At 33.5% G+C, this 24845-nt stretch overlaps 1 protein-coding gene across 1 annotated transcript; it reads right to left on the bottom strand.

Moving 5' to 3' along the window:
* Nucleotides 1-320: 320 nt before the first annotated feature.
* Nucleotides 321-24773, bottom strand: LOC147064071 (uncharacterized). Its single transcript, XM_085958541.1, has 13 exons — nucleotides 24348-24773; nucleotides 23139-23251; nucleotides 20920-21106; nucleotides 19322-19480; nucleotides 18831-19154; nucleotides 16746-16904; nucleotides 15154-15474; nucleotides 13812-14035; nucleotides 12809-13032; nucleotides 11867-12165; nucleotides 7571-7684; nucleotides 7317-7479; nucleotides 321-2530 (listed from the first exon to the last, which is right to left on the bottom strand). The coding sequence occupies exons 1-13, from the start codon at nucleotides 24435-24437 to the stop codon at nucleotides 2124-2126; spliced, it is 2784 nt and encodes a 927-aa protein (XP_085814667.1). The 5' UTR covers nucleotides 24438-24773; the 3' UTR covers nucleotides 321-2123.
* Nucleotides 24774-24845: the final 72 nt, after the last annotated feature.

Here is a 24845-nt window from a genome sequence, read left to right as displayed (position 1 = left end):
CGAGGATTTTTATCAAACAAAAAATTACAGTTGGTTAATGACTATTATGTTTCACAGAAATAAACACATTCAGTTCAGCAGGAACCGTAAGTTGGAAATTCACAGTGATTTTCAACCAAGAAGTAGACCATAACTAGTTCAATAAAAAATTAACGCTTCTTGGTTATAGGTAAATCAATATACAGTGGCACCATGGGCCGTACAGTAAAACCTCGTTAATACGTATTCCATGGGATCGAAAATCGAAAAAAAATTTGAATCACGAAATGTATCGGGGGAAAATATTAAAATTTTGAAAAAAAAATATTTTTTTTGATTTTCATTAATTTTGTTTCCTATCATAGATGTGCCTACCAAATTTCCGATACAATTCTTTCAAATTAAAATCTGTGCAAATACCATGTGTCGTTAATCCATAAATCGAAGTTACCAAGTAGGTAGAATTATAGAAAAACACAAAATATTTTTTATTTTTCCAATTTGTCAACACAATTGTTTGGCATTGGTTCTCTAGTAAAACTGTGTGAAAATCCAATAAACCATCAACAATTAATACCTACAGCCCTGAAACAAGTGAGTTATTGTTTTTCCTTTGAATGGAGTGCAGTTGTACCTCTGATGGCATACCGCTGTGTGTGTCAATGGGCCATAAAATGTCAGGATTATTTTTATTACCTTCATAAAATAAGTAATTTTTGATGTTTTAAGAAAAGTCTGTCACAATTTTCAATGACTGGCTCATGAAATAGTGTACTTTATTATGTTTTATTGAATATTTTTATATGCCAGGACTCTGAAAACATTCCGAAATTCGAATTAAAGGTATGGTTTTATATTAAAATAGTGTTCAAGGGACTTTTTTATCACGAAAATTTCGAATTTTGAATTATCAGTGTTCTTTCTAACGAGGTTTTACTGTAGTATCTTTTGTTAGCATTGAAACGCATTGCAGCAAACACATCCAATACACCCGCAAATCACCTATGATGCCACTGTATACTGATTTCCCTATGCCTATAACATTTTTATTGTCATATAAAAATTTGATTATATTATAATCTTTTGGCAATGTTGCAATCAGGTCCTTTCAGAGAAAACATGAGGCCTGGAGCAACCAGTATCTGTGATGCTCCCTTTAAAATTTTAAACTAACAGGAAGAAAATATAAAATGCTATTTATTGTTATGGTATTTAATATTATTTAGATTTAAGAGCTTTTCACAATATTGCACCAGCAAATTTAATGATTATTTTTGAATCGAATGTGAAATTAGTCACTTTTGACTCATTGTTCATTGTGGGTTTTAATCCTCTTCAGTAGATTAAAATAATTCTAGAGTCATAATTTGCACTATGCATTAATTGATATTTGTTATGCATTGCGAACAAATTGCAGAATTGAGGCCCAAAAAAAGCAAAATTCAGAATGCCGAAAACGTGAGGCCCGGGACAACTGCTCCTCCTGCCCGCGTCTCTGAACTCTGGTTGCAACTGTTGACATGTTTTAAAAAGATGTATTGAAAATTAACTCGACATTCTAACAAAAACTTCAATCATCTCAAAGTTTACATACAATTTGGGCATTGTCACATATTGTAAATACCACTCAGTAAAAATAACTAGTATTATATAACTTAATGATTATTGTAAAATTAAATCATAGTGTGAACAAAAAAAACTTTGTTTCAAAACCATTTAAATGGAAGTGTAATCTACATTTATGGTTGAAATGGACTGTTCAAATTCCCTGTTCGGTAAAAGATATTTCAAAAGATTTATATATTGAGATAGTATCATCTACGTAGCATTTTTATATACATAAAATAAGCAAGGTATGAACACAGCGATAGTTCAATTTACAAAAATAATGAATACTTAAGTAGATGAGCAAAATATAAACTAGACATTATAATACACAGCTGCAGATCTCAGATCCATTTAATCCGCAAGTCTGACGATAATCCAGCATGATTATTATTGATCAGAGAGAGGATTGACTGTATTACATATTTGCAAAAAGTTCATCCGTAAATACATGCAAGTTAGATGAAATTATGTTAAATGTAATGTTTTCCTATACCGAGGCATGTGTTTTACTTAGAAATGACAGGGTTATCTTCATGCTAGGTGAAGACGGGCCACATATACATGGGATTATTATCTGATGGGAAAGTGGAGACCATTCTCGTCTCGCCTTGGACAGGTATAGAGGATTCGTTGGATGATATCCCTTCTTCACTCAAGGTCTGTCCGTCTTTTCCGTCCCGGCTCACGCCAGAATCCTCTTTATCACTTTCATCTTGTTTCTCTTGTTTTTCGATTTTCATTTCTTTTTTGGGGGTGACTTCGCTCAGGGCGATCAATTTGTTCTTCCCTCGTTTGGGAGGCGCCGCTTTCTCTTCGACCTCTGAAGATTTATCATCGTCAAGGTATTTAAGCTTTTCCTTTGTGTGCGTGCTCAAATGTCGTTTCATGTCGCCTTTCATTCTGAATCGTTTCCCGCAAACGGAACACGGATGAGGTTTTTCTCCTGAAAATGCAACAGAAATAAAATTAAAATAATAAATACATAAATGAGGTAGATTTTCAATTGATAAAATTACCATAATATACTAGATACTATTAATCTCTTTGAAGTTTATGTCATCCAAAAAATTAACATTTTTCGATCATCTAAAATATATAAAAGACTATTATTGTAATTATTGTTTTAAATTGAGAATAAAGCCGTGGTTATAGGACTTTATCAAATTATTCTTTTATCAATGCCTTTAATTTTATTATTAAATAACCTTATACAGTAGAACCTCGTTAATAAAAAAAAGTCCCTTGAACATTATTTTCATATAAAACCATACCTTTAATTCGAATTTCGTAATTCGAAATTATTTCAGAGTCCTGGCATATAAAAATATTCAATAAAACATAATAAAGTACACTATTTCATGAGCCAGTCATTGAAAATTGTGACAGACTTTTCTTAAAACATCAAAAATTACTTATTTTATGAAGGTAATAAAAATAATCCTGACATTTTATGACCCATTAACATACACGGAACCGGAAATTTGGTAGGCGCATCTATGATCGTTTACAATATTGATGAAAATCAATTTTTTTTTTTAATTTCAATATTTTTCACCCATACATTTCATAATTCGTAATTCGAATTTTTTTTTGATTTTCGGTCCCATGGAATTCGTATTAACGAGGTTTTACTGTACAGTTAAATTTCCATTGGAGTTTGCAATAATTGGCTCATAATTTTGGAGAAAATGGAACCACACCATATACTTAATTTTTCACCTTTACATAGCACGTGGGCCCTATTAAAACACTATTTTCAATTATTATTAGTCAAAAATTACATTTACATAATGTACATTTGTACGAATATACGTGGAGGATTCTAAAATTTATCATGTAGTTCTTCTGGTTCCAGGGTACGGTTCCGTCAACAGCTCTGTTCAGTAACCAATTGAACTGTTAAATACATTTTTGAACAGTTTTTAACACAAACATTCAACAATAAATATATGTAGGGGGAGGCAGGGCTAGTTGTTGCGGGGGCATGTCGTTACATCCTAGATAACTTTCGCGTTATAAGGTCCTGTGGCGTACGTAACGTACAGGAGACGTAAACATCCTGTCCGCAGTCGCTGACGAAAGGTCGCCTGCATTAATTGTATGCAGTTGAAATAAAACCATTTTAAGTGAATTTCGTGTCTCAAAGCAACTTTTGTTGGCCGAATTTGAAGTTTGATTGTTACCAAACTATAAGAGGTAAGTTTTTTTAAAGTATGCTATTAAAAATCTATATATTTATGCTCATATTTTGTATATTTACCGAAGTAAATACAATTCCCGTGTTAATATTATAACAATTTCAATTTTATTTGGGTCAAAGGGGCTAGTTGTTACAGTGAGGTGGGGGTAGGTTGTTACTGTATGAATTAACTCCACTCACTACCACTTCACTACAAATTCTTTGTTACGAGGGTGGGTCAATAATTCCTTAGAAAAAAGCATTAAAACAGTTTTTATTTTTGTATTTTTTTTTTATTTCTCAACATAATCTCCTTGGAGCTCAATACACTTGGTTAGACGTTTCTCAATTTTTTTTAAACCGTCAGAAAAATAAGTTTTCGGAAGGTCCTCAAAATAAGCATTTGTCCGATTGATGACTTCTTCATTTGAAAAAAAACGTTGTCCACTTAGCCATTTTTTTAAGTTTGGGAAAAGGAAAAAGTCACTGGGGGCTAAATCTGGCGAATACGGTGGGTGGTCAACCAATTCGAACTTCAATTCTTCAATTTTAGCCATTGATCGTAAACATGTGTGAACACGGGCATTGTCCTGATGAAAGAGGATTTTTTTCCTGTTTAAATGAGGCCGTTTTTCTTCAATTTTGTTTTTTAGCTGGTCCAATAAAGATGCATAATAATCCCCTGTTATTGTTTTTCCTTTTTCCAAATAGTCAACGAAAATAATTCCACGTGCATCCCAAAATACAGTAGCCATAACCTTACCAGCTGATTTTACGGTTTTCGCCTTCTTTGGACATGGTTCGTCTTTCGCAATCCACTGCTTTGACTGTTCTTTCGTCTCGGGAGTATAGTGGTGTATCCATGTTTCATCTACAGTCACAAAGCGACGAAAAAATTCATCCGGATTGCGTTGCATGAGCGACAACAGGGCTTTAGAGGCCACCACCCTATTGCGTTTATTGTCGACTGTGAGCAAACGCGGCACCCATCTTGCAGAAATTTTTTTCATGCCCAATTTGTCATGTAAAATAGAAATGACGCTACCTTTTGAGATCCCTGTAACCTCAATTATCTCACTCAACTTTAATCTTCGGTCACTTAACACCATATCGTGGATTTTATTGATCATTTCTGGTGTAGTCACCTCTACAGGACGTCCTGAGCGTGGTTCATCCTTTGTTGATGTACGACCACGTTTAAATTCATTTAACCAGTTATAAATAGTTGCAAGTGAAGGAGCAGATATGCCGTGAACTAAATCCAACTCATTTTTTATTTCCTTTGCTGTTAACCCTTTTATATTAAAATGTTTAATAACAGCTCTAAACTCAATTTTCTCCATTTTCCATTTTTACATTTTCCACAAGCAAATTTTTTTTTTAAATGTACGAGAAACACACAACAACCCGACCAATCTGATTGAAACTTCGCAGCATACTGAATCGGTAGTGCCGCTGCATGAAAACAAACCGCTTACAGTACTAGTCGCGCCACCTGTCGGCTTTTCTAAGGACTTATTGACCCACCCTCGTATCTTCTTTATTTCCAATAGGTAGGTACTTATGCCATCTAGATTACAATCTTACAATGGTGAGGACAAACAAAAACAAAACCGATAGAGGTAAAATTTCCCAGGAAACCTACAACAGAACGGCTAAAGAAGTAATTGAAAACAGAACATCTCTTAGAAAAAAAGCTGCCCAAGCATACAAAGTAAACTATATGACCTTACAATGTTATATAAAACATAAAGATAACCGTCAGACCACTTCCAAGTTAGTGGGGTTACGCAAAACCTCGCCAGATATTTTCTGTCGATCAAGAAAACAAGCTTGCAACATACATAAGAAAATGTAGCAAAATATTTCATGGCCCAAGGAACTAAGAAACTGAAAAAGAAAGTGGTGTTATCTTCTTCGGACTCAGAGAATGAAGAATGCTTCTGTTTGGAGAATTATACTTGCTTTAAACCTGGGCAAGAGTGGATCCAATGCACAACATGCAAAAATTGGGCTCACATTTCCTGTATTCATGGGGATAAAGTTAATTTCATGTGTCAGAATTATGATTTTAGTGACTAAATATAAATACAAAGAAAATCACTAGCAAAAAACTTACTTTTACATATATTTTCAATTATTGTTTTAGTTGGTAACAATGTGCCCCTACCCTGTAACAACTTGCCCCCGGCTGGGGCACATTGTTACAATTTTCATTTTTTGTTTTTAATGCTATTGTAATTTTTGTAAGATATGTATGGATACAAATAAACCGTATTGTAATAGCTAAATGTATGTAGAATTAGTAATAATTGATATGATGTGTCTTAAGATAAACGGATTTCAGATATTTAACTTTTCTTTTTTTGTAACAACAAGCCCTGCCTCCCTCTAGATGATTAATATATTATTCATGCTCATTCAAGATAAAAATTATGTTATGTTAACTCTTTTACTCCCAGCTGATTTAGCCTAGCATATGCGATAACTCCCAAGCGTTTTTTGACAAAAAATCGTAGATTTAGTTTTTTTTAAATAACTAATTCTACACATGTTTTAAAAATTTGAAACTTTTTTTGTGTGTTCTCAATGATGTATAAAGCAATAATAAGTAATAATATTGATAGTTTACATCAATAAAACAAAAGAAAAAAATAATGTATCAATATTTATTTAGAAATGAACGGATAAAACTATGTTTGAACAACAAAACAAGTGTGACAACATTTTTTTATTTATAATTGATTTATCAAATTTTATAATATAATCTATCCTTATGTAGTAACAGAAAAAAAAATAAACAAATTATTATTTATCTATGAAATAGAATTTTTATAAAGTAATCAAAAAAAATCGTATAGTGTCCAAGGTATTCAAGAATATTATTCAATTCACGAAATCGCAAGAGAATTCGATACAGTATCGACGACTAACTGATATGAGTGATATGGAATGAAGTAATTTCAAAAAATAAGTCTCAAAGCACTAAATCATTTATAATAATATTTATATTCATGTATTTTTTCACCATCTTACCAAAAGTACAGTGGCATCCATTGTTAGTTCAAAAATTACAAACTTCATTTTGTAATGTGATATATGAATCATAAAACAACTAAAAGAAATATCAGAATTTAAAATGTGTCATAAAAATAATGTTTTATTATTTTTATGACCCTCTTTGGTCTCAAGTTCGACAGCAGAGCAATTATGACTTGTGAGTTAATAGGGTGACATAATTATAAATAAATCCGACACTAAAATAAATGTTACTCACACTCAACAAACAGTGAATATAATGATTCGTCTACACGAGACGAAATATGTCGGGAAAAAATTTGGAATAAATCGTAAATTTGGTTCCAAACTTTCGGCCGATGGATCGGCCCAGATGGAGTTTTCGCATAGGTATGGTGGGCCGAAATATCGGCCCCGTGGGAGTAAAAGGGTTAATATCATAAAATATCCAATAAATATTACCTGAATATGCTTATACAACACTGTTGACAAATTAAGAAAAGTAAATTAAAATAGTGAAACATTTCTCTACCTGTGTGTATTCTTCTATGATTCTGCAAATACGAGCTGGCTCTGAATGATTTATCACAGAAATCGCATCGGTAATTCTTTTCGCCCGTGTGAATTCTTCGGTGCACTATCAAAGAGTACTTTCGGGCAAAATCTTTGCCACAATATTCACACTGATGTTGCTTCTGAAATAACACATCAAATACCAAAATAACAATATGCGATGATTTTAATGAAAAATGTTAGAATATTATAGAGAGGATGATTCTATTATACCTGGTTGGAGTGAATCGAAATGAAGTGATATTTGAGATCTCCCCACTGCCGAAACATCCGACCGCAACTTTCACACCGGTACGGTTTGTCACCATTATGTAATCTTTCGTGCACCTGAAACGAATAAATTAGGTATCAATTGAGGTACAATTAAATAACTGACAATATTAAATCCACTGTACATATGTATATTGTCACTGATTTCTACAATACCTGCTATGCACATCTTTTGGCAATTATGAGTTATGTACATCGCCAGATAAGTTATTTCTGTGTGAAAAATGAAAAGGCAGTTTTATAATCATCACTTTTCAGGAGAGCCAAAAGAGATTTGGACCACTTTGCATGCAAACTTCTATGTCTCTAATTTATCTTTAATTCTATTTCTAATTTAGGAGCTTCGAGTCAACTCATTCTTTTTCTCTTTTATACAATTTTGTCAGTTTTTTAGAATTATCTCCCTTTGCTTTTCACATATCTACAGAATTATTTATAAATTGTTTACAATACAAAATGTTCCATCTGTCAGTAATGCTCAATAATACGTATCTTTGCATGTTTATAAAGATATAAAACACAGTTGAGTTTTTTTCTTTCATTGAATTGAAAATTTTCCAAAATAATTAATATTATAAAAATTCACAGTCAACCTAGTCAATACAACTTTGTCGATTACTAACTTAATTATTTTACCAGCAGAAATATGAATGTACGTTTTGTGTACATGGCAGACATTGCTAAATCGACTACGAGTATTATGTAAAAATTAGGAGTACAGTACACAACCGGCAATTTCATTTATTAGAATCCATCGACTAAATAAAAGATGTAGACAAAAATCCTAGTGTATATTATACTAATCTAGATTAGATTTTCAATGAAACATGATAAAATGCCATATATACAACACATGGAAAATGTATTTCCATGAGTTTAAAAATGGTCTATTAACACTTTCGACGCGAGCCATTTTCGCGGGAATTTATTTTCAGTCAACTGATCTGTTAAAACGGTCACGGGTACAGCTAAAACAGATCGATTTTAAAATTAAAAAATAGATTACTAGATCGTTCAGTTATTCCAAATACACCAAGAAATAAACTATATTCGTGACATTCTCACTAAAAAAAAATCGAAGAAAATGAAGACGCTAAAAAATATCCAAGCGTTGGCCGCGCGTCAATATGGCGGGCCGTCCAATATCACATAAGGTGAGTCGGGGCAAGATCGTCAAAGGGTCTAGTTCGTCCAGTGCCTTTATTTTCTTATTGCAGCGATGTATGTGAGTGCCGCTTCGTATCCATGTTACCAACATTCATACTCAACGTCCTCCACATTTGCAATGAAGTTAGCTGCAGTCTAGCTTACGTGGCAGAGGAGAGAAGTTTTGTCGTGATTCAGCTTTTATGTTGTAAATGGGGTTAGATCATCAAATCGTAAAATATCTCGATAATCCAATGCCCAAATCAACTGATTTTTGGTATGTACCTAATTTACCTATACCGCTTTCTATTTTAGCTTTTATTTTTTATTTTTACATGTGCCTTCAATTATTATTGACTGCTGACGGACTAACCCCACTAGCTTGGTTAACAGCAGATAAGTTCGTCACATGTATGACGATCTATACCCGTATTTTTTTAAATATGGGGTTAGTTCGTACGAGTATACCTACTTAGATGAAATATATTTATTTTTACCAATAAAAACTCAGTTTTAAAAACCTAATAATAATACAGATAAAAAAGCCGTGATTATGCCTCGAACCTACAAAAGAAAGTCTAACAGAGCCACGTCTTCCATAAAAGAGCAATTGAATCATGCTGTTGATGAAGTGTTATCAAAAATAATAAGTGGATATCAAGCATCCAAACTATTTAAAATTCCACGAATGACACTCATGGACCACGTCAATGGAACACATGGGCATAAATCCTCATCGATGGGCAAAACAACTGCTTTATCCCTTGATCTAGAATGGAATTTGGCAGAAAATCTACACGTAATGGAGCGAAATGGTTTTGGATTATCGAGGAAGGAAGTTATGGAGTTAGTTGGGCAATATGTTCAAATAAATAAAATAAAAACTCCATTTAAAAATGGCATTCCAAAGAGTGATTTGTTTACAGCCTTTGCCAAGCGAAAAAAAACTATATCAACGTCAAGCTCTGAAGATGACGAATACTTCACTTCAGCATCATCTGATACTGGAAATATATCTGACTTATTGCCAGACACCGATGAAGAGAATTTTAATGACCCTTTAGAAATAGATGATGCAATTGTAGTACAAGTTGTAAATGATCCTCAAGAGAAAAAAAATATTGAAGACTGGATTTTAGTCAAGTTTGAAACCAAAAAGACCACAAACACTTTGTTGGTAAAATTTTGAGTTTCAACAAAGAAGACAAACCCGTGGGTTTACCAGGAGAAAGATTTTATATAAAAAATATGGTCTCGAAAAAGCAAACAGTTTTTATATTTCCAGTTATTGACGACATTTCTGATGTTCTCAATGAAGACATAATTTGTACTCTTCCGCAACCTTTAATTTTAAGGAGAGGTGAAATTATGTTTAATTTTAATCTTCAACAATTCAATATTCAATAAAAATTCCATTTACTTATTCATTTATCGAAAATAATATTTTTATATGTATGTACTTTGCTTTCTTTATTAATTTTCTACATAGTATATGATGAGAATAATAAACATTATATTTTAAACAATCTTTTAATACTAGATCCGTCTACTGTGCCTAAACATTTGTGATGGGGTTACATCGGCATACATTTAATATGCCGAAGTAACCCCATCGTTGTGAAATGTGATCATAAATGATATTTTATTCCATGTATTTATACTTTTGGTATGATACTTTTCTCTACCAATAACCATATTTTGACGATCTAAACCCGTGTGGTTCTCAAGCGTGTTATAATGAAAATAATTCTTCCTGACGAACTAACCCCTGGTGAAGGGGTAAGATCGTAATAAGGGTCATTTTTACGTTTTTTGTCAAAATAATGCCATTTAAGCCATACGATACTTTTGTAACAAACACTACTTTTATTAAATACAGTATAACCTCGTTTTTACGTGCCCGGAATTCACGTTTTGCCGGCAATTGCGTGTAATTTTTTCAGTCCCGATGTATTTCAGTACATTTAATACCCGCATTTACGTTTTTCTTTCCCGCGATTTACGTCGGAAATATTCAAAATATGCGAGTTACGCGCGCTTGACAATGATTGGGTCGTGACATTCGAACGGCGTAAGGTGAGAATTACATAACAAAAATGCAACAAACTAATATAAATGATTTTTTAATAAAAAAATTAAAAAAATTCAATAAAAATTTTAATTGAATGTTGTTTTTTAATAAAACGTTATTTTTTTAGAAACATAAAATTTAAATGTTCTTTTTTCAATACCCCCCTTTTACATTTTCCCTCCAATTAGGTTTTTTTTACAGTCCCTTAAAAAACGTAAAATAGGGGTTATACTGTAGTATGTTTTATTCAACATATCTAAAATATATTAAAAATCTCAATTAATAATTCCGTAAAATTAATTTAAAGTCACACTCTTCAATTTGTATGCCGATCTTGCCCCAACTGACCTTACACGATTTTTAACACATACTAGCGAGCGCTCCGCCGCGTTTGTATTTGTTATACACAGGGCTGGGTACATGCTGCCAGAGTTGGTTACGGTCTATGACAGATATATTACTAAATCAAAATCACACTTGTGGAATAATCCAGTGGGTTATCTTATGCATTTTGTAAGTCGTAAAATGTGGTAGTGACATTTTGGCGGGTGAAATAATTATTTCACATATATTTATAATGATAAAAAATACTAAAAACAAATTGTCAAAATGTTTCTATCGAGACCACAAATCACTAAGAAAAAATACATAACACTAACGTAATCGTAATAATTAATTAAAAGGTAAATAAAAATATTATCGATGCACACTTTTCGATGCATGACCAATGTTTTGTTTTGATAACCCTGGTGACGCATCGAGTACACCCGTCTTCGCAATGGCGCGCGATTCAAATGACTGAATAACAAGTGTTCTTTTCAAAAATATATTTCCTTGTGTTTTACTTGACATTTTTATGATCTGTTGCCTGATATGTCTACCTAAAGGTTTGAACTAATTTTTAAAGCATATTATCCACAAGTGTCTCTTCTAGTTTGGTCGAAAATACGAGATAAAGTCTATGGCATGTTTACATGCCATACGCAGTGTAAGGGTTAAAGATATAGTGTAACATTAATCACCTTTAGGGCTCCAGAGGTGAAAAAGCTCTTTTTGCAAGTACCACAGATAAAGGTTCTCGTTCCATTATGCGAAAGCATGTGATAAATCAACGAATTCCTGTGACGGAATGTTCTCTCGCATTCCGGGCAAGTGAGAACGTTTTTCTTCTTTTGCGCGGAGCTATTTTCATTTGATTTGTCTGAATGCATTTCTTCTTCCATCTCTTCCACCCTCTCCTCTTCGTCGAGTCGTCCATTTTCCTCCCCCGCAATTGCATCGTGAGCTTCCGCCTCCACCTCCATCATTCTCTGGACTTCCTCTGGAATATATTACTGCGGTTATGGAATATCACTTCAAAACTAATCATACTTTCATCACAAATGACATTATCTACTAATGAATTACATCTAAATATTCCATCATATCCATATAATTGCATAATCTGTGATTTTTTTAATGTATATTACAATAGAATATAAGTAAACTTTATGTTGTATTTTTTTCACCGGATAGTTGATGGTAGGTTCTTTCATATTGTTACAAATTACTTACCTATCAGCTTTAAATTGCTCACCAAATATTAAAAAATCAATATTATAGAATAGATTATTTACCTAATATGTATATTGTCTATGGTCACTATCACTAAATGTGTATATCTTTTTTCTTGTATCGGCTTGTCTTACTTAGCCCCATACAGCGCCTTTTCATATTACTCACTCGAACTATCAAACCTTATGGTATAGTTGTAATACTGAAAGAGCTAAATACTCTAACTATACTAAACCAAACCAAAAAAAACTTAATATGACATGATATTACTAAGATTCAATATATCATTGAAAGTTAAGATATGACAGACTCAGTGTAACAAAATATAATATATGTACATCACATATCCAAACTTTGCATGACTTAAGTATGCGCACTGCAGGTTGTAATGAAATTCATTGACAACATACCATTCAAATGTTGGTGGCATTGCTGGGCGTGTTCAGCGTACTGTTTCCGGCTGGGCAGCGAACCTCCACACAGTGGGCAAGATATCTCTCCTACATTGTCGTCTTCCGAATCTTCCTCTCCCTCATTGTCAGGAATCCTCGCGTCGCATTCTCCGTCGGAAATTGAATTGGAATTAGTATCTCCCAACTCCCCGGGATCTTTGCCGAGGGCCTGCTTCATATACCTGATTAAAAAAATGCTTTCAAATATAATACATATCTATAATTATACGACACCTGCATGCAACGCTAGATATTTTTTATCTTCGTTATGGGTACAGGGCTATTTGTAACACCGTGTCCATTATTTGACTTGGGACAGCGAAACCCCATACATATCGTCGGTCCCTATTAAAGAAGTCGGATCTGCAAAATGCTATTTTTCAGTACGAGCAATCAAATATCCTTTGTGACCTATTGCCATAATGAATAAAAATACGGGTTATAGAAACTTTTCTAAACGTTTATAAAAACATCCGTCTGTCCGTGAACATAGCAGCAACTATCAGATCCAACGCATCTTGCTTACCCACGCCCAGCCAACAATGTCGGTTGGTAAGAACCGACGTTGTTATTCGGACACTCTCGGTAGTTCCGTCATTTTTAACTTGAGTATCTCGAAATTTTTCAAACAAACAAAAAAAACTGTGATTGTGGTATAAATGTTTAGTGTTTAAATAACTTTTATGAAATAATCCGAAAATGACAAAATTTCAGATCCGACTTTTTTAATAGGGACCGACGATATTAAAGTAAAACTGCAAATATTACAATCTTATAAATGAGTATCATAGCAGTCTGTATTTTTTCTATGAAAATGCAGTTCAAATGAATGACACCATCATTTAATTTATTATTTTCTTTCTAGTAACATGTACAATTTTCAGTGTAGAGTGTCAAATTTAATAACAATATATACCAAGTATATTATTATACATAAAAAAAGATAATAATATATTATCACCATTCTTTGTTATTCAAATGTTCTTGGTTCACGTGTCCATTGTCAATGGTAAGATGGGGCAAAATATATTGTTCTTGTCCCGTTATAGTTCCTTGCATTAGCAACGTGTTTGAATGATGTGAGGAGATTTCTTCTTGTAGATACTCTTCATTCTCCGGTTCAACCACAACGTGGATTCCTTCCATCAAGTCCTCCGGTTCGCTGAATTCACTCATTTCATCTACCTACAATTTTTATTGACTTATTAATTCAACGGAAACACCAGATAACAAATGGTTGCATATCCCCAATATAACATAATATATAATATTCATTTGCGACTTAATTGAGAAATCTAGTGAATCTACTTTGGTGTACGCCCACGTATAAACTCACTTACCCCACTGGTATAGACAAAAGGACTAACTAGCCTTTCGTTGCACTTGCTAACAAAGTTCACAAAAAAAAATTTACTCTCCCATTTTCATAGGCCTCCAGAGAAATACATAGATTATTAAAACTATGTACCCAACAAGAGCTTAATTATTTTTATTCACATTTTAATAAGACGCTATACATAGGTAAGTGGATCGAAAATTTTAACTGCATGTACTCATACTCCTTTAACCCATAGCCGACCAAACACGAGAATTTCTCGTGCGGCATTTTTTTGTCTTTTGCACCAAGCATGAAAAATTCTCGTGCCTGAGAAGACACCTTTTCATTAATTTTTTGGGACGTCCATAGGCATCCATCGAAAAAAATTATGAATTAAATAAGTTTAAGAAGATTTCTTTGGTTAGCGAAGTTTGTTACCAAATAAATATATTATTGATTTTTTAAATGCATGAAAGTGTCGCTGCGTGAATTCGTACTGAATATATTTGTGATTTTTTTGTGACTATGTAACATCTATTGTTTAAATTGTTGATCTAATATTTTTTAAAAGAGCTTCCTATACTCTACAAATCAACGATGAGTGAAGTTTTCAACCAATTTTAAAAAATACTTGAAAACATCGCGGGAAGTTTAAGAAAAAAAAACAAAAGTTATTATTTATTGAACTTTGAGCCTCCCTATCTCCATTTTTAGGTGTTTTATTATTTTTATAACTCTGAAATTATAATAGGCCATCCTTTTTTATATAATATGTTCCAAAAATCAATTGATTTCAAGTTATATATTTTGAGTTATTGATGTTTGATTATTGGAAGTCATTTCAATGTTCTATATACAAAAATAAACTTGGATCCAATGACCAATTTATGTTTCGGAAAGTCGGACACCAATGGGTTAACCTTATCAAAAATTAACAAATATACAGTATGTATACTATAATATATACAATAATAATGTTACATACCTTTGAATGTGCTTCACGAGCATGCAATTCATATTGTTTTTGGCGTCGGAATGTTTTAGGACAATGTATACAAGCGAACAGAGGTTTTTCCAGAGTGGCATAAAACTTGCGCTGCTGAGTTTGCTTCTGTGGCTGTTGATAGATGGTCATTTTGTCATTGACAAACAGGGATGCTTTATCGGTGGTATTAAATAATATTTTGTTTTCGGTATCGTAAGTGGAGAGTTTCCCTTGCGTATCGTATAATGACTTGTCAGGTACTGTGGCTTCCAGTGAGAGCTCCACCAGGGCTTCAGGTAAAGGAGCGTTACTTACACACATCTAAAAGTATATATACATATTTCAATAATAAATTATTACATTACATATTTCTGTATATTAACACAAAATAAAAAAAGATAAAAAATGCATACAAATTAATAAATTGACTTAACTCAGTACAAAATAATATCGTCGTCGCGCTTGCAAAATCCACTATGTAATAAAACACAACTTTTCAGGAGAAGGAAAAAACTGATTTACTCAACAATGCCTCACGTTTTTTATAAAGCAAATAAATTGAAAATTAGATAATTACTTCGGATTCAGTATAAATGATATTTTATAATACAATATTTAACACTTTAGTCGTAATAATTGTTTTTTGTGGGTAAAAGGCACATAGCTTGTTTTATTTGGGTCTTTAAATCCGTTTTGTGGTTGAGGCAGCACATAGCGGATTTAAATTAACGCGTATTTTAGATATAGCAGATTTTGCCCCGGGTAAAAAATGATAATTGCATAATTTGAACAAACCTTTATCTTCCCAGCTAAAATTTGACATATAAATAAGTAATAATTATCGAGTGAAGGGGAAATAAAAATATCCAGAATACGATGGATAAATAATTAAACAATTTTATTATTGCACATCAAGAAAGTTACATTAGATTATAATAAACAGTTGTATAACCTATCTAGTTACTGGGCTTTTAAAATTAATACTCTTCTTTAAGTAAACACAAATGATTGTGCAATGTAATGTAATTTTACACTTTTTTATTGTTTAAATATTATTTGTCGACAAACGTAAATAATCCGCTATGTGCACTAGCGCTGGTAGTAAAAGGCGCATTCTGAAGTAAAGGTCAGTGCAAACTCCGTCATGTGTCATTAACAGGCGCAATTAATAGTAACTTTTTTTACTTTAAAATGCGATATGTGACCGGAATATTCATAGCGTATTTTGCAAGCCATTTTTAAGTGAAAATACATAGCTTATTTTGCATTTTTTCTAAACTAGCGTTGATATTAGAAAACGGGTTTTACAGGCCCGTCCGTCGCGTCTCGTTCTATCACATAGCGTAAAAATGTAAAAACGCAAAAAAAATGTTTGTCGGATTTTGCAGGCGCAACGACGATATGTACTTCATCAATTAATTGAAAACAACACTTTCGTGTAAATGTCTGACCGAGTAAACAAATGTCAATCTAATAGAATATCCGTGAATGGCAGAATCTATGGCACAGGGTGGAAATTCAGTTGGCATGGGAAAGAATTATAAAACCACGTAAATCCTCAACCTGAATGAAATAAATAGAAAAAAACTTACCTTATCCATCACCGAGTGATGCTGTAATGTGCCCATGGAATTTTCAATTATTATCGTTGTGTTGTGGGGCTCATAATGTTCTTTGAGATGATGATAAAATTGCATTTGATCACCTCCATAGAAATCTCCGCAGAGTTGACAAATAAACAAAGCACGCTCCTGCAATAAATTATATTATCTATTTATATAGATAAAAAGTGCGTATTCTTGGTTGCGGGGCATACGTTTTGGACATGGTCGCGATAGGTGAAATGTCGCGATCAACGGGGGATTTGAAATACAAAACAATTTATAATAAATGAAAATGCATTTTTGAAGTTATACTTCTTTTGGGGCGAGAGTGAAATTAAGAGCTGCGCGCGCACACCGTTACAACAGTATGGAAGTACCTGCTAATTTATTATTGTTGGCCATTTGTAATTCCTTACGTAAACAAACGATTAAACGTCAGTGACAGTTGTTACTTTAAAAATAAAGTTTTGTTTTTGTTTTGTTATGCCAAAGAAGTATAACTTTTAACGCGCGTACATAAGTACACGCACCGTTTTTTTTTTTAAATATACTAAACAAAATATATATCATACATAAAATAAAAGTAATATAACTGCAATAAACTGAAAAAATAACATTAATTTTTTTCCGCATTACAAAAAAAATGGACACCACTTGGCCTGTCTGTACTTATGATGATTTTTGGCACATGGCACATGTCAAAATAAGTGTGGGCTAAAAAAATGGGGTCACGAGGGTTACCTGCACACACGTACCTATCAAAGAGTTTCAACCCTGATTAGAGGGAGTTATGTTAACTTTTTGTATTACAATACTTAGTGGTAATTACATAATGTCATGTAACTATAGCAAAATTAATATTCTGTAGGTTGGCGTCTTGCAGTGGCGAAGACTCCATACTAGGCGATTATTTAAAGCCTTTAGAAATTCTTAAGAAGTATAAATTTAAATAACCTATACATATATATTCTCTAAGTAACAGAGCCATCTGTCTCTAAGTATTGAATTTAGGATTCACGTACACATCTACTACTAAAACAAGCAAACAAAGACTTGATATTATAATCCAAAGTTTTTTTTGTATGACTGATGTTTGTCCTTGAGGTCTGAGGGCTGTCTATTTCATTACATGAAACGGGTAAATCTTTCAAGTGAACGCCTACCTACCTTTGTGCATTGGCTATGTTATTTTGCATACAGTAGGGAAACTCTAGGCGGCCTACCGGACAAGATGTCCAACCAACGGAAACCCACAATTTTTTGGCACAAGTTCGATTACCGGTTCGGCATCATTTTTTTTTTGTTGTAAAATATCTATTTTATTGCATGTTTTCTCTTTTTAGTGAGATATCTTTTATAAAATAGTAAAATATAATATTTTATGTTCAGTAAATGTATCAGTAAAATACTGAAAATGAGACAAAATTCATGTTCAACTCCCATAAATATGCCTGTTGTAGGACTTTTTTTCAGTTACCTAACACAGCCTAACTTCTTTCAACAGGCAACCTTTGCCACTGGCCTATTAAAATCTCATTTTTGGCAGCCTGTTTTGATGATTTCTTATTACGTAAGTTTGACAGACATGCTATATTTGTGATTTTATTGTTCAAACAGATAACGATGGTTACCGTTCCATTCATAACAAATTCAAATTCACGTCCTAGGGTTTACCTTAGCCATCTGCACATTTAATACTATTATGGAATTGACTGCTTGAATGAATCTAAAATTGTGTGGAAATGCTTGCAGTTTATAGCATTGTGAAGTTTTCAATTCAATCAATAGTTTTTGTAACCATTTATTCCAACTTCACTTTTTTACAATTTAAGCTCTGTAGGTATAGAGAATGTTTTCTTGATGTTAAACACTTGATTACTGTTTGATGAATAATATGTACTGTCGCAGTCATAAATATGTACATGGAATAATTATATTAATTTTATCAAGTAAGCAGATCGAGTGAATGTAACAATAAGATATAATAAGATCTATCCCACAATTTTTTTTATGGAGATTTGAAGTTCAAGTATTGAAAAAATGAATATGTATATTATATTATCAGAAATTCACCTCATGTGTTGTGGTGTCGACAATATGCGCTGTCTGGAGAGAATGGTGCTCAGTGACATCCAACACCTCATGATGACTAGCATCCTGTATGATTTCGACAGTTTCTTGCACGTCAATGGGAAACTGGCTCTGTCCATTTGTCATTTGACTTAGATTATTGTGAGGCTTCTTTAACTTGCGAGAGATTCGTTTCTTGTGAGGTAAGCTCTTTTTATTGTGATGTTGTTTGGTGTGCACAAAGGATGCTGCCGCAGCCGCAGCCGCATTGGTTACTTCGATTTCACATTCCTCAGTCTCCAGAACTCCTTCCGTATCCTCTATATTCTGGTAAAAATAAATAATCATTAGTTAACATACATATGACATAATCGTCATTAATGAATTCATACAGAAATGATGCATTAGTCCAACCTAATAAATTGGTATACATGCTAAAAAATCACAACTTTGATGACACTATCCTATGCAATTTACAACTAAATATTAAATACCTTAATCAAGTAAGTCTTTGGGTTGTATTGTAGGGTTGATCTCATTGGATACCAATCAGAGTTCGGTGCTCGTTTCAATAAAGGCAGTGGCGGCAAAGAAGGTAATGGCGGTTCGTTGGACACTTCGATAATAGAAGTTCTCAACTCTACTTGTTCTTCCTGCAAAAGAAACATAATCCATTTTTATGGATGGCCTGTAACATCGGTATTTCTAATTTAAGGAGCAGCACAGTATACTTCCGACAGTCCGGTTTGGTAGGTTTGGTATCCAGGATGCCCCTCGGCGGTTGGGCACTGCCCATTTTTGCTACAAGGCTTGCCCATTGGCTTGTAGAGCTCGAGCGCAGTTCATCGGCCTCGGTGATAGTCCAACACTCGAATCAACGTCTTGTACATCAGAATCTTTGTATGATGGGAGAAGATCCTAGACGTAAGCTGATTTTGTAGACCAAAATAGCACTCGTTTGCTGTCGACTTTCAGTTTAATTTCTTCACTAATGCATTTTTGTTAGTTAGTAGTCAGCCGAAGGATACAAAGCTATCGACATACTCAAACAGACAGTTATTGGTTTAGAGATCAGAAGGATTATGTGCTTGGTTGATCAGAATAGGTATATTCATAGTTTTTTGTAGATGCTTAAGCTAGGGTTTCCTTAGAAAGCGGTGCTGTTATGTAGCGGCGGTAACATGGCGTGATGCGGCGGGCGTAAGAAAACAGTTGTAAGAACGATAACCAGAGATGTAAACATAAAAAAGACGGACAACGGTCAGTGAGCATATTGCGGTGGAGAATGGGCGATCTAGACATAGCATTATTACTATATTTGGAAAATGAGGAGTCATCGGAAGATGAAAACTGTCGTTTGGAGGACAGCGAGAGATTTTAAAATCGTGCTACAGAGGGTGCATTTCTAATTTTAGTGCGTTGCAGCCTGCATTGCAACGAGGAAAATTTCAGAAAACAATACTTTCGCTTAACACCAGTATTGTTTGATTACGTACTGAATCACATAAAAGATGACAACTTCAAAATCATATAATAGACACAAAAAGCCATTATGTTAGAAGAAAAGTTATGTCTTTGCTATTTACATCATATAAAGCTTAATATTCCTTATAAAATCAATTAATATTTTGTCATTTTCGATGGTCCAAATTATATTTGCAGTCACTACACTCATTTTTTATTTTAAAACGGTCACCGCTACACGGAAAAAAACGTTCCATGACTGTTTGTTCCCGCTATGACGGCCATCATGCAAATGGCGGCACCGGTTTTTGATGATACGCTCACAACCAACGCTCTCTAGGAAACCAACGCCATCTGGTTTGCATAGACAACGTTTCAGTGACGTCAATCACCGTGAAATTAAGGCCGCTACATAACGGTACCGCTTTCTTAGGAAATCCTAGCTTTACACAGCAGTAAAAGGTTCTATTAGAGCATATCTGGATCTGTCAATGATAGCCATGTCATCCGCATAAGCAAAATTCTGTACTTGATTTACAAAATATATTCCCATTTTTGAATCCCGTACAGTACATAATATATTTAAATAACCAAAACAATAATTTTGAAAATGTGCTCAATGAATTACCTTAGCTATGTGAGTCAAATCATGCACAGTAGGATGCCTGCCATTTTGCTGTACAAATTGAACGAGTGCAGCCGTGAGCCTTCGATCCTCTTCAGAAATGGGTGCGTCCGAACCGGTCGACGCTTCTGTTTCCAAAAGATCAGTCCCCCATCCATCATTTGTAAGATCACTGACTGCAGGTGCTTGCCTACAAATATTATTATATCATTAAAATTTCACCCTACTGATGAGTAGAGCACTCGTCTCAATTCGATCCAGGTCGATCCTACTCCTGGACCCCAATTTTTGAACGAAGCGTTTTCGAAGTATCCAATGAGAATAGCATAAAAAAGTGAAGGAATGTATGAGAATAGCTCGATTTTGACCACCGCGACTAAAACTACAGTATGAATTCAGCTTCACACGCATCGACACTAGAGGCGCCAACTGCAGTTGAATTTTGACAGATATCAGATTGAAAACAGATTAAATCGTAACGTCGAAAGGCTCTTTATTTATTATTTTTTGTCTTTTTCATATTACCGTTGAAAGTGTTATTTTGTGTTTAAATTCTCATTTAAGTATTTATTGCGATTTTGTAATACAGAAACATACATGTTTTATTAATATTAGGTTTGTAAAACACATCGGAAGAACTGTGCAATTCTTGTATTGAATATTGGAGACGTAATCAGGCTCTTTGCATTAATTAGCTACGTACTTTAACGTTCAATAATGCAACGTTAACGGATAAGTACTGATTAAATATGATTTCATTACCATATTTTACGTCCCCAAAATGGAAGTGATTGATGCAGTAATTTCGCTGCCAAGATTTGGTAACCGGTCAAAATGACCGACGATGCGTTTTTTTTTATTTTTGTGTAACGATTCCGGTTATCAAAACCATTGGCAGATATGTTAATTTTTAGGTTGAAAGATTTAATGCCACCTTCAACTAGATTATCGGCATTAAGCATCGAAACTAAGGTAAGTGGTGACAGAAGTATTTGTTCAAATATAACACTTTTCGCGCGGTAAATCTAGCTGTCATGTGAGCATAGACAAAAATATAATGCAAACTCTTACTCGATCATAAATGTACACCTGACAATTTTGTTGCATTATTGGACACTGATCGTAGCGCTATACTTCATTTAAAGCTGGATACTAGGTTTTCTACTCCATGTGATAGCGCTTCGTTCAAAAATTGGCCTTCGGGCATATTGTTTTCAAGTTATGTTTGACAGAGCATGAACCCGATGGGTTGGGCGAATTGTTCACAAACATTAATTGCATCAATTCACTACTGGCTAATTTTTACAAAATTTAGTATCAGGATAGGTTTTATGCGAAATGCATGCACTCATAAGATTCTGCAACAAAAAAATGAGATCCAAATCATTCTACAACATTAGAGCGAGAGGTTTGAAAGAATACTATTTTATGTAATAAAAATATGTTATGCAGTCATCAAATGTTTAAAATAAATATAAAAGATAATAAGGCTTCAAAATTATATAAACAGATTATCTACTAATGTCCAGGATCATGCTTTGAAAATAGAAAAAAAGCTCAATTTTGACCTATGCTGAGCATGTACCCCCTTAAGCACTACATTATTGGCCCAAATCTCGGTTATAAGCAGTCGAAATTGTCAACTTAGTGATAGTATCAGAACACTTAATGGCCGAATAGTGAAACTTAAGTGACAGCTGTTAAAGTAATGAACTATAATATCACACACAGAAAAAGAGAATTTAGTAATGCAAAATTGTATAGAGTACAGATAATCGATGCAAACTCATTCTATCAAAGTGAAAATATTGGTTGTCGATGATAATATTTAAAAGTAATGATTAAAGCCAGAATGAGCGTGTTTGACATAGTGTTGTCATTGAAATGGGGCAAATGAAATTAATACTATCGACCGAAGGTACTTGATGGAATTTGAATTTAAATTCTAATGGATTTAAATTAAAAATCAATGAAGTATCACTCTGTCCATGGTTTGTGCATTTATTCAATGACAATGCAACCATTCAATTATTTACAGTGTATATTATCTGTGAATAATTTATAATTTTATTATTCAATTTATATTGTGCAGGTTTTATTATTTTGTCATTGTACGTCTATTAAAAACTATTTAATGATGTTGGAAAATAATTTTTTAAATATGGCAGCACTACCGATCGCAAAAAGCGACATTGTCGTCGGAAATATTGAAGAGGAAGTACCTGCACAATGTTTGTGATGGGAATCCATTGGAATGCATAATACTTATGATTCGGCCCGTTGACTCTCCAACGGAGGAGTGTAGAGCCAAACTGGTACCATCTACCGTCACCTCCTGAAAGCATATTAGTACAATAGGAAACATAAAATTATTAAACCGACCTATTATTATTTGGTATTTGCCTACACATCAGACACGTATTGTGACTTTTGCATGTAGGGATGCTGTTATTATTCGCAACATATTATCTACCTAAGGCTTTGTAACCAATTGAATCTTGGCGGGTGGCCAATGTAGTAGTATGGTCTATGGTTTTGCGGAGCGGCAACTTTGTTATGTTTTAAAATATAAGTATTATTAATAGTATAAAACCTTAAGTAAAATTGGACAATAAATTTCTGCATATTTTTAAATGGTATTTTATCGATTATGTCTGGAAATGCTCTGCATTTACAGACCACACAACACTGCAATAGATGGTGTTTTTGTTGGAATAAATTCCAACTTTAATTTTTACTGTAAAATTTTACATAATAAATGCTTCCTCTGATTGTGAGATAATAAGTCACTATATACACCATACATTATCAATGTAGAAAAAGGTTTAAATGAGTTAATCGTATTGTTAACCGTTCCTTGTTTTAAATAAGTCCTGCTAAGCCTCAACTATGTGGATGCCAATATGTTCTGCGTTGGAAGAAAATTTTCCTCATAAATGGATTATCATACTTACGCATATTGTACACAACATTGAGGATTTCTGTTACCTATTGAAGGTTTCTAATTGGGTTCCATGGATAAACAGAATATGATATAACAAAACATGAATTGAATAAAAAGAGCAATGACAAAACAGAACAGCGATAAATAGAACTATGACCTTTCAGGAATATCGTAAGGGTCGTATCTCTATATGTTATATAGATTTCTGATTCTGTGCCAAAGCGAAAGGGCGTATAGGGCCGGGCATACAAAAAAGCGAACTTGCTCACCTGTTTTTTAAGACAGATTGCCAGTGTTTCTTCATGTTCTATTTTGTCTGGTTACCTTCTAATTGTATGCAATTTGTATTAGATTCTGGTTATCAATTCATGATTTTACAAAATATCTGCAGCATTTGGGTATGTGATTAATTGGTTGATATTTGGTTATTACAATTTACCTTGGTTACAATGGGTCAAAAATTGATTTTTGATAATTTTTAAATTACCTGTCCCGCGACATGATGGGGCGATACATAATGCGAGACATGTTGAGTCGCTTTCTTCTCAGTGAGAACACTTCCTTCGATAGTTCTCATTATTGGTATATTCCTAAAATTCTATCTTAGAAGCACATTGCCAAACGTAATAATAAAATACCAATATTATTCGAAATTGGCGCTGAAGGAAACTGACAGCTGATGACGCCAAGGTCATGTAAAAGCATAATACTAAAATCCTATATAGCTACATTTTCGACCGAAGCTTTATTAACTATAAATTGATAAATTTCACAAAAAAGTAAAAATCGGCCCGTTAATAATGTATTTAACTCGATAGTGCTGCTACACATATGATTAGATTTAACAAAAACTTTCAATTTAGAAAACGCAAAACAACCATCTTTTGACACACGACAATATTATAGAAGGAATAGACAATTAAATAGTCTAATAAAGGCGAGATTTTGCTCTGAAATGGGGCTGCCAGTAAAATAATATATCTCA

Source organism: Rhyacophila brunnea, unplaced genomic scaffold (assembly GCF_057557595.1).
Source record: "Rhyacophila brunnea isolate RB1 unplaced genomic scaffold, BYU_Rbru_1.0 scaffold_8, whole genome shotgun sequence".
NCBI lineage: Eukaryota > Metazoa > Arthropoda > Insecta > Trichoptera > Rhyacophilidae > Rhyacophila > Rhyacophila brunnea.
This window is presented reverse-complemented; position numbering and strand designations above follow the sequence as displayed.

Coding starts and splice junctions, on each gene's coding strand:
- LOC147064071 (XM_085958541.1), bottom strand. CDS start 24,437: ATGAGAACTATCGAAGGAAGTGTTCTCACTGAGAAGAAAGCGACTCAA. Junction 19,155..19,321: donor CAAAGACTTACTTGATTAAG/GTATTTAATATT, acceptor TATTTTTACCAG/AATATAGAGGATACGGAAGG. Junction 7,480..7,570: donor TTTCGATTCACTCCAACCAG/GTATAATAGAAT, acceptor GTGTTATTTCAG/AAGCAACATCAGTGTGAATA.